Source organism: Asparagus officinalis, chromosome 2 (genome assembly GCF_001876935.1).
Source record: "Asparagus officinalis chromosome 2, Aspof.V1, whole genome shotgun sequence".
NCBI lineage: Eukaryota > Viridiplantae > Streptophyta > Magnoliopsida > Asparagales > Asparagaceae > Asparagus > Asparagus officinalis.
Window position 1 is genome coordinate 78,980,689 of NC_033795.1, and position 10,925 is coordinate 78,991,613.

The window sequence follows — 10,925 nt, forward strand, 5'->3', positions numbered from 1 at the left end:
CGATATGTTTGCACCAAATTTGAAGAGGTCCTAAGTTCAAAACTCTTAACTATATAGATTTAAAACTCCAACTTACTTTGACTTTCCAAGTAAACTTCAAAGTTAGAGCCCTTCCATGTGTCTCAAAGACCAACATGAGAGGAGTATTAAAAACTACATTAGCTTGATATACATCATTAGTCCACAAACTAATAGCTTAAGTTTCTATGTAAAGCTGTCCTTGACATACACATCATAAACAGCTTCTTTTACATTAGTATCAGTAATACCCCACTATACGAAGTACAATCATTAAACAATATTACCATAAAATATGCAATAACTGAAGCCTCTCTGCAAAAGTGTATTTGTATATGTATAAACAGAGACCTTATTTAAAAGATTCAGAACAAGGAATATGTTGTATGGATCAATCGGACGACGTGGTGAAAAGCTTCCGAGGATGCTTGTAATGGATGGGGCAAAACCTCCTCAAGTCCTAACCATGTAAAGGATTCCCACACCTCTCTTAAAAAATGTCCAATCACACATTTTGGTGTATTTAAACTGGATAAACGAAACACAAGTTATTTATTTCAGTACATTAAAAATCCACTTGAATGAGTTTGCATAAAATGCACGTTATTTCTGAAAACACTTCACAAGAACAAAAATTATCATTTATGCTAAGATTAAAATTTATGGTTTGCTTCATATTTTGATAGCAACAACACACTCAATGCACATCTGAAGTTTTTGAAATTTATCATATTTCCACAGTTGGGTGTTCAGATAAGGGAATGAAGAAAAATTGAGACGCTTCGGTGTTGGGAAATTACCCGGATTCCCCTATTGCCAGATTTGAGAGAGAGCGAAAAATAAATGCGCAAAAAGGGGGACACGCAAGATTTACGTGGTTCGGCACAAATTTGCCTACGTCCACGGGCTGCTGCAGATCTTTCACTATTTGGGAGAAATATTACAAGTGTTTTTCACACTCAAACTCACAACCCTCTTCACTCTGAAAATTGCTCTCAATTTTCTCTCTTGGATTTTTTTTCACTCACAGAGTTCTCTTTCTTCTCTCTTAATCACTCTCTAAGCTTATGCTCTTTTCTGTGATTTTTGGAGTACGTTCACCAGAGGAAGAGAGGGGGGATTTTATAGGCTTCAATGTTCCCTTTTTTCTTCCTGACGTCTCTCTTTTGTCAACACACACCAACCCTTCCTGATGTCTTCATCTGCTTTTGTCAAAAAACTTTTAGGTGGCATGATCTTTTTGACAAAAAAGAGCCACATGCTCTTTTGCATTTTTTATCAAAAAGGCTGCCCCCCCTTTGCTTTCGGTGGCAGCATTGACTAACAATCTCCCACTTGAAGACTGATTTTAATCTGTCTTCACACCTCGATCTATGCAGCAGCTCTTCCCGGTCTTCATACTATTGCAGGCCAACTGAAGCTGAACACAGCTTCAGTTTGTCAATAATCACCGTCTTTGTCAGCATGTCTGCTGGATTTTGAGCTCCACTGATTATTTCAAGCTTCAAAATTCCATCTTCCAGAAGTGATCGGATAAAATGATACCGCATCTGTATGTGCTTCGTTCTGGAATGGAAAGACGGATTCTTCGCTAGATGAATAGCACTTTGACTGTCGCAATATAAGACATTGTCTTCTTGTTTCTTGCCTAATTCATCCAAGAAATTTTGAAGCCACACCATTTCCTTGCTGGCTTCTGTAACAGCGACATATTCTGCTTCAGTTGTGGAGAGAGCAACTATCTTCTGCAGTTGAGAAGCCCAACTCACTGCAGTACCTCCTAGAGTATATACATACCCTGTAGTGCTCTTTCTGATATCAACATTTCCTGCTAGATCAGCATCTACATAGCCTGTTACGAGACCTTCGCCATGTGTGCACGCTCTTCCTCTGTCTTCGGTGACTGATCTTTGGAAAGTCTGAAATGAACACCTAAAGGTGTACCCACTGGTTTTGCATCTTGCATGTTGAACCTGGAGAGTACTTTGTTGATGTACTCAGCCTGTGATAACATCAAGATTCTAGACTTCGTGTCTCTCTTGATCCTCATTCCAAGAATCTGTTTTGCAGCACCAAGATCTTTCATCGCGAACTGCTTTGACAATTTTTGCTTCAAATTTATAATCTCTTGCAGATCTGATCCTGCAACGAGCATGTCATCAACGTATAACAATAAAATAATGAAGCTATTGTCAAACCTCTTGATATAGCAACAATGATCTGCTTGACATCTAGTGAAACCGTTGCTGCCCATGAAGTTGTCAAACTTCTTGTACCATTGCCTGGGAGCTTGTTTCAATCCATACAAGCTCTTCTTCAAACGGCATACTAGATTTTCCTTGCCTGCATTCATGAAGCCTTCTGGTTGCTTTATATAGATCTCCTCCTCTAAATCACCATGAAGGAAAGCTGTTTTTACATCTAACTGCTCAAGATGTAAATTCTCAGCAGCTACAATTTTTAACACTAATCTGATTGTAGTCAGTTTCACAACCGGAGAAAAAATTTCATTGTAGTCGATACTTTCTTTTTGCTGAAAGCCTTTGACAACCAATCTTGCCTTGTAGCGCTTGTTCCCATCATGCTCTTCTTTGATCCTGGTCGATACCTTCCTTTTGCTGAAAGCCTTTGACAACCAACCTTGCCTTGTAGCGTTTGTTCCCATCATGTTCTTCTTTGATCCTGTAAATCCATTTGTTATGAAGAGCTTTCTTACCTTGTGGTAATTCAGCTAAGTCCCATGTCTGATTTGACATGAGTGAGTCCATCTCATCTTGCATAGCAGACTCCCACTTGACTGAATCCTCCACCTGCATTGCTTCGTCATAACACTCCGGTTCACCACTGTCAGTCAGCAACAGGTAGTGCAAAGAAGGCGAATAACGCTGGGTTGGCTTAGGAATTTTGGAGGAGCGTCTCACTTCTGGCGTGCTTGGTTCTTCTTGAACTGCTTCAGGGCTTGTTTGAACATCATTTTCAGAAATCTCCTCAAATTCAGCAAATTCCTTTTCAGCTTTTGTACTGGAGCTACTTGATTCTGCAGTTGATCTGTCTTTGTACATCACATTCTCATTGAATATGACATCTCTGCTTCTGATGATCTTCCGATTTTCATAATCCCAAAATCGGTAACCAAACTCATCACCACCATAACCAACAAAAACACATTTGTTAGATTTGGCATCAAGTTTACTTCTTTCAGCAGAATCTATGTGTACATAAGAGATACAACCAAAAATTCTTAAATGTGAAAGGTTTACCTCTTTTCTGCTCCAAGCTTCTTCCGGTATTCCACCATCCAAGGGAACTGAGGGTCCGCGGTTGATTAGGTAGGCTGCGGTATTGATAGCTTCAGCCCATAGGAACTTGGGCAAGCCGACATGTAACCTCATGCTTCTGGCACGTTCATTCAAAGTTCTGTTCATGCGCTCTGCTACGCCATTCTGCTACGGTGTCATGGGAACTGTTTTCTCCATCTTGATTCCGCTGTTTGCACAAAACTCTTTGAATCTACTGTCTTTGTACTCTCCTCCATTGTCTGACCTCAACTTCTTTATCTTCAAACCAGTTTCATTTTCCACCATGGCCTTCCATTTTCTGAAGGTATCAAAGACTTCTGATTTCTTCTTTAGAAAATAGACCCACACCTTCCTTGTAGAATTATCAATGAAGGTGACATAGTACAGTGAGCCTGCAAGAGATGAAACTGGAGATGGTCCCCATACGTCGGTATGAATTAATTCTAACCTTTCTGTCTTGGGTGTCTTGCCAATCTTTACAAAACTGACTTTCTTCTGTTTGCCAAAGATGCAATCTTCGCATAGACCAACATCTACATTCTTCAGATCCGGTAGTTTCCCTTTTGACAGAAGTGTCTTCATCCATTTCTCGCTCATATGACCAAGCCTTTGGTGTCATAGGTTTGATTTTTCATCTGCATCTGTTACTGCAATGATATTCTCTAAGTTAGAGGTTATATAGAGAGTACCATTCTTCTTACCTCGAGCAATGACGAGTGCTCCTTTGGTAATCTTCCATTCATGACCCGAGAAGATTGTACAATAACCCTCTCCATCAAGCTGTCCCACAGAGATCAAATTTCTTCTAAGACCAGGAATATGTCTCACTCCTTGCAGCTTCCATGTGGTCTGATTTGGCAATTTTAATCGGATGTCTCCCTTGCCAACAATCTTCAAGGTTTCATCATCTGCTAGATGTACCTTTCCGAAATCACCGCTGACGTAGTTCTCCATGATTTCTCAGTATGGGGTGAAATGGAATGATGCCCCTGAATCAAGAATCCATGATTCAATCAGACTGTTGACGCTTAGAATCATAGCATCGCCTCCTTCCTCGGTCACGTTGGCAGACTCCTGTGTGCCGGTGTTTTTCTTCGGTGTCCGGCACTCCCTCTTGAAATGACCCTTCTTGTCACAATTGTAGCACTTGAAGTCTTTTTTTCCTGATCTAGATTTGCTCCTTCTAGATTTTGATCTGCCGTGATTTGAACTTCTTTCTGAAGTTCTTCCCCTAGACTCCGTGTGTAAAGCTGAGGAGGTTGAAGCTTCACCCGATTCTCTCCGTCGGATCTCTTCACTAAGAACCAGATCACGAACGTCATCGAACTTCAACTTGTTGCTTCCCGATGAGCTACTCACAGCCGTGACTGTAGCGTTCCAGCTTTCTGGTAGAGAAGAAAGAAGTATCAATGCTCGTATTTCTTCATCAAATTCAATCCCAACTGAACTCAACTGGGTTGTGACTATGTTGAGTTCATTGAGATGTTGAGCTGTCGATGCGCCTTCCGTCATTCGCAAATTGAACAGCCGCCTCATCAAGTGGACTTTGTTTGAGGCAGAGGGCTTCTCGTACATGCTGCAGAGAGCCGCCATAAGACCTGACGTGGTCTTTTCCTTTGCTATGTTAAAGGCAACGTTGCGGGATAGCGTCAATCGGATAACTCCAAGGGCTTGTCTGTCGAGGAGAGCCCACTCTTCATCCTTCATATCATCTGGCTTCTTTCCCGAGAGAGGTTGATACAGCTTCTTCTGGTACAGATAGTCTTCAATCTGCATCTTCCAAAAGCCGAAGTCCGCACCATCGAACTTCTCAATTTTCACCTTCCCTTCATCTGCAGCCATCGCTCCCACTCGAATCTGACTTCCTCTGGATCGTTTCTGATAATTTCTGCGAACCACCGTGTATTAAAACACCTCTGCCGACAAGTCAGTACCGCCGGCAAAATTTCACTATTCACGAAATTTATTCTATTTTGGCTATACATATTACTTCGAAGAATCCGTCTTTCCATTCCAGAACGAAGCACATACAGATGCGGTATCATTTTATCCGATCACTTCTGGAAAATGGAATTTTGAAGCTTGAAAAAATCAGTGGAGCTCAAAATCCAGCAGACATGCTGACAAAGACGGTGACTATTGACAAACTGAAGCTGTGTTCAGCTTCAGTTGGCCTGCAATAGTATGAAGACCGGGAAGAGCTGCTGCATAGATCGAGATGTGAAGACAGATTAAAATCAGTCTTCAAGTGGGAGATTGTTAGTCAATGCTGCCACCGAAAGCAAAGGGGGGCAGCCTTTTTGATAAAAAATGCAAAAGAGCATGTGGCTCTTTTTTGTCAAAAAGATCATGCTACCTAAAAGTTTTTTGACAAAAACAGATGAAGACATCAGGAAGGGTTGGTGTGTGTTGATAAAAGAGAGACGTCAGGAAGAAAAAAGGGAACATTGAAGCCTATAAAATCCCCCCTCTCTTCCTCTGGTGAACGCACTCCAAAAATCACAGAAAAGAGCATAAGCTTAGAGAGTGATTAAGAGAGAAGAAAGAGAACTCTGTGAGTGAAAAAAAATCCAAGAGAGAAAATTGAGAGCAATTTTCAGAGTGAAGAGGATTGTGAGTTTGAGTGTGAAAAACACTTGTAATATTTCTCCCAAATAGTGAAAGATCTGCAGCAGCCCGTGGACGTAGGCAAATTTGTGCCGAACCACGTAAATCTTGCGTGTCCCCCTTTTTGCGCATTTATTTTTCGCTCTCTCTCAAATCTGGCAATAGGGGAATCCGGGTAATTTCCCAACATTCGGCGGATTCAGATTAGTATCAGAATATCTTATCCATATCTGGATAGAATTGGTCTACTTGAGATACATATAAGGCTAAGAAACACCAGAGCTGACTTGTATTGAGGTTTATATTCTCTCTTTATATCTTCTCTGCTTCATTTGCACCCTAAGCCCAAGCAAAGCATCATTTATTGGGACTTGTAATGGACATCAAAATCCACAGCAATTCTAACTCAGACTTGACTGCCCAATTGTTCTTTTATTTCTAGATATAATAGAGCACATAAAAGAACACACAGAAGTGCAAGGTGATTTCGGCAATATAACAATGGAGAGGAAGGTGGCAAAATTAAGTACAAACCCCAAAGGAATAAATATATGTCCATAAAATCAGGAAAACTTTAAACATTTAACAGATGGTGATATAGAACAGAGAACTCACCTGTTGGTTCTTTTCATCAGTGTCTATGTCTGTTGAAGTATCAGTCCTAGGGCTTCCCTCAGCCATTGTCGATTCTCCCCAGTTCTCTACTGGATTGCTCGTTATTGAACCAAGATTCGATGGTTGCCCCTTCTGCTGAGGAAGCGTCACTGAACCAACTCTTGCAGCAGATGGAATTGTATCCTTTGAAGCAAATTGCTGTCATATAGAAAAGAGCCATCACAGCAATGTACTATATCATAGGCACATACAATACCACAAAGATAAAAACTTACTGCAGTAAATGAGCTAAACTGTAGAGGATCAGAACCAGTAGCTTGGGTTCCTGATTTTTGATTAAACAAGGGATCTGCATAAACAAACAAATCTTAGGCATATATTTGACCTCCAGAAAGTATAGACAAAATTTAACATTTAAGTTCTTAAATTCTTTAGGCATGGGATTTCCACTTTGTTAGATATTAACAACTAATTAGCAGGTAGAAAACAAGGATAAATGCCAGTTGACATTAATATGAAAGTATTTGTCCTTTTTACAGGGAAAAAAATGTACCAACATGCTTAGGACAGTTTAGGGCTCCCTGTACACGTTCCAAACAAAACCAGTATGAAGATTTACAATATACCAGCATAGGAGGCTTGACATGATCATACATTTGTTTCTAAATAGAAAGCCCATATCAACAAGAATAAATTGGCTCCTAAACTTAAGGATGAAGAAATAAATAGCATAATCAACAATCACATACTTCTACTTAAATCAGCAATGTCCTCTAAGCGGAATCCCAGTGATTGCTCAAGCGCCCTTATGTCGGAAATTCGAGAGTTGTGCATGTTGTTTCCAGCTGTACTACTACAGAAGGCAATGGAAGCAAGGATAAGCAAACTTTTAATGCAAGTATGAGGTTGAGAAGATGATGTTAATAAATTGATATTAGTAAATGCAAGCAAGAAACACTGTTATTTTAGAGAACGTAGATGATGTCCATGATTTCCAACATGAAAAAATAACTTCATCCTTACATACTGTCAGGTTTCAAAAACATTTGCTTAGCAACCTACGCATTTTAGACAGAAAGTGAGGATGCTCTGTCAACTTGAAAATGAATAACAAATTAAATTCACTAAAGGACGGCTAGTGACATGCACCTCTGATCTTGCTCAAGCCATTTCTTAAAAATATTTGATTCTGAACATATAGAATAGGTGCACCGGGAACTAGTCAAATAGCACAGTAATTACTGACTTTGTATATACAGTTATCCAATACCTGGTTCAATAAGTTTACAATATGAGCTCGTTTCTTTATGAAAATAATGAAACCTAAGAATCTTCATTACTTAGAGGGTGTTTGGGAAGGCTTACTTTTTTAAGCTTTTAAGTTACGCTAGCGTTTAGTGGCTCTTGGCTTTTTTGATAAAAAAGCTATAAAATTGTTTGAGTAGAATAGTAATTTGTTTGGTCAAACCTAGCTTTTTTAAATGAGCTTATAAGCTAGTTTTTCAAAAGCTGGGGTACACCAGCTTTTTAAAATGAAACTTGTAAGCTAACTTATTAGTCACTTTACCAAACAGATAGAAATGAAAAAACTAACTTAAAAGCTAGTTTGACGGGAAAAAAGCCTCCCAAAACACCCTCTTAGTCATAAGCCAAAATAATTGTATCAATTACATCTAAGAATAATATGTAAAATAAAACTCATGCATTCCAATCATTTTCATCATACACATCAGGTCTTTTCATGGCATGTATTTCTATCATTTTAAAGCCAAATTGGTTGTGGGTCTCATCAAACAGAAGCAGGATGACAAGAAGCATGCTGCATAACGTTTCAGATCTTCACAAGAGCGTGACAAAAAACCACAACCATATAACATAATAAACCATGTATAATCTAACAACTAACAGGCCAAAGATATGAATTTATAAGACATATAAGAACTATATAACGCACAAGTTGAATCAGGAATTGCGTAACATGTGCCATTTATGGAATAGAATGACCTAACTGTGATATGTGAGGAAAGGGTACAGTACAATTCAACTCTTCACTACTACATCCTCATAATGTTATCCGAAACACTTTTACTTGGCATATATCCATACTTAAAAAGGCTTTACTTTTTAGCTATTACCAACTAGCTATTTTATAAGAAATGATATATCTGTTTACATACAAGTAACCTAGTAGGGTGTAGATGGAAAGAAAAATAACGTGAGCAAAACAAAAGGGCAGTTAAGCAAGGACTTTGCAAGAAGTCTGCAGACCAAGAGTGTAAGATAATAACCCTGTTGACTAAGTTCACTTCATTAGGTAAAACCTTCAAATACCCATATCACACAGATAAATGCACTGGCATTTCATACATCACAAAGCGTGATAAATACTCAAAATTGATTCAATTTCTGGATTGATCATTGAATACAACACGAGGAGAACTATAATCAAATAGAAAATAAGAATTGCCCAACATATAAATTCCTAGCTAATAACAATGAATATGCAAAATTGCAGAACATCACCATAACGTCAAGACTGGCAAACAATCACACCATAAGGAAAATGCATCATTATTTTTTTTTAAATGAGATTCTTTAGACAGAACAGCTCTTGTAGGAAGCAAAAAATAATTAAGCAGCTAAAATCTTATAGATAACATATAGCGTGATATTTAACAAAATCATTCTCTTACACTGAACCCAATAAAAGCCACCAAAAAAGTTGCGACCTTTACATCAAAGCAAACGAAAAAAAACAAAAATAATCAAAATTTGTCAACAAAAAATCAACATACATCGAAGAAACGAAGCTCGGCATATCAATCGTTGCCTCCTTAGCATTTTCCACACCAATTCCACCGCCACCTCCTCCGCCTCCGCCTCCAACTCCTCCTCCTCTACTCGCCATTAAAATCCATCAAAAACCAAGCAAAACCCTAGAAATTTCATGAGCAAGCAAAAACCAGCAAACAGGAAAACAACTGCTCTCCAACCCGCGATCTTTCCTTTCTCCCAAAGTAAAACCCCCAACGAAGTTTGTCAAACTGGAGCCTAGAAATTCAAAAGCTGGGATTTTTAGGGTTTTTGAAGTTTGAAGAAGAAATTGGCTACTCCTGTTTCCCCCCTCCTCTTCTCTTCTACCTCTCTTTTGACCCTCTCTCTCTCTCTCTACATTCTCTCTCTAGGATTTTTTTTTTTTTTGGGACTAAAATTTGATTGAAATTGAAATTTGGTGGATTTTATTAGTATTTTTTTGGAACCGGGTGACGTTGTGAGCATTCCAATCTCTATTAGATGTCGTTTTCTTCCCTCCATTATTTTTTCTTGTTTTCTCAAGATATTTTGTTTTAAAAATGTTTATATAATGGTATTTTTTATATTGGCACCTCTTAAGATTTTATTTTTACCTTAACAAGCTATTTGAAAAATGGATGAAGTTGCATGGGTTTTCTTCACTATATCATATATGCTTCGCAGTAATTCTAGTTACAATAAAACTAATATCTATAGTCTTATTGATATCGATATTTGACCTATTTACAGCATATTTTCTCATATACAGAAAAAACTATGTCATAAATACGCTCATTATATAAAATAAAAAAACATAACTCATGACCAAGAAGCTATTTATTTAAATACAGCATATGTTTTATTGAAAAATATTCATAAGTGAGGTTTGATATTTTATTTTGCTGACTCTAATTTACATGAAAGGTATCTATTTGACCATAAAATTGCGATCATCACTTCATCTAACTTATTTCTGAAGCCAAATAAATTTTCATTAACATATCTTACTTGGAATTTTCATTTTCTGTTCTTATTGCCTACATGGATTTCTTCAATGGCGTTTCTCATAGAATCCATTTCTAAATCAATCTGCTTAATTTTCATTAGAGCTTATTTATTCCAAAAGAATGCCTTTTGTAGTAATCTTTTTTATCAAAAACAAAGAAAAAGAAAAAATGGAACAACTTGAGATTTGTGTTTAACAACAACTTTAAAAGCATGACCTAGCGTGCAAGGAGAAAGTTTTACAAGAGTTAAAGTGCAAAAAAAAAGAATATCCAGATTGGCCTTCAATACTCAATGAAACTACGAGAATGCCACTGGATGGTTGCGCAAAGATGTGATTTTGGACAAAAATCGCACCTCAGACGCTGTCAGGGCGTCAGCGATCGCCTGCTCCCTCCCCTGAGTGTGTGCGATTGAGAGAGAGAGAGAGGGGTTGAGCCGGGATGGGTGAGTGTTGAAAGTTTATACCCTGCAATTTCCCACTTATTTACAGATTTACCACTATAGGGGATTGAGTATTTAAAGATCTACTCAAAATAAATACTTTGAATACAAAAAATTTGACACAAGCAAATACGGATGATATGG

The 10,925-nt window shown here is 38.2% G+C and overlaps 1 protein-coding gene across 1 annotated transcript in view; it reads right to left on the reverse strand.

Moving 5' to 3' along the window:
• Window positions 1–9,740, reverse strand: part of LOC109831732 (transcription factor HBP-1b(c38)-like) — a 16,248-nt gene extending 6,508 nt beyond the window's left edge. The window contains exons 1-4 of the mRNA XM_020399127.1: window positions 9,335–9,740; window positions 7,289–7,392; window positions 6,815–6,888; window positions 6,540–6,737 (exon numbers count right to left, since the gene is read on the reverse strand). Coding sequence (XP_020254716.1) covers window positions 6,540–6,737; window positions 6,815–6,888; window positions 7,289–7,392; window positions 9,335–9,447 — 489 coding nt within the window. The 5' untranslated portion in view covers window positions 9,448–9,740. The remainder of the gene's footprint in view (window positions 1–6,539; window positions 6,738–6,814; window positions 6,889–7,288; window positions 7,393–9,334) is intronic.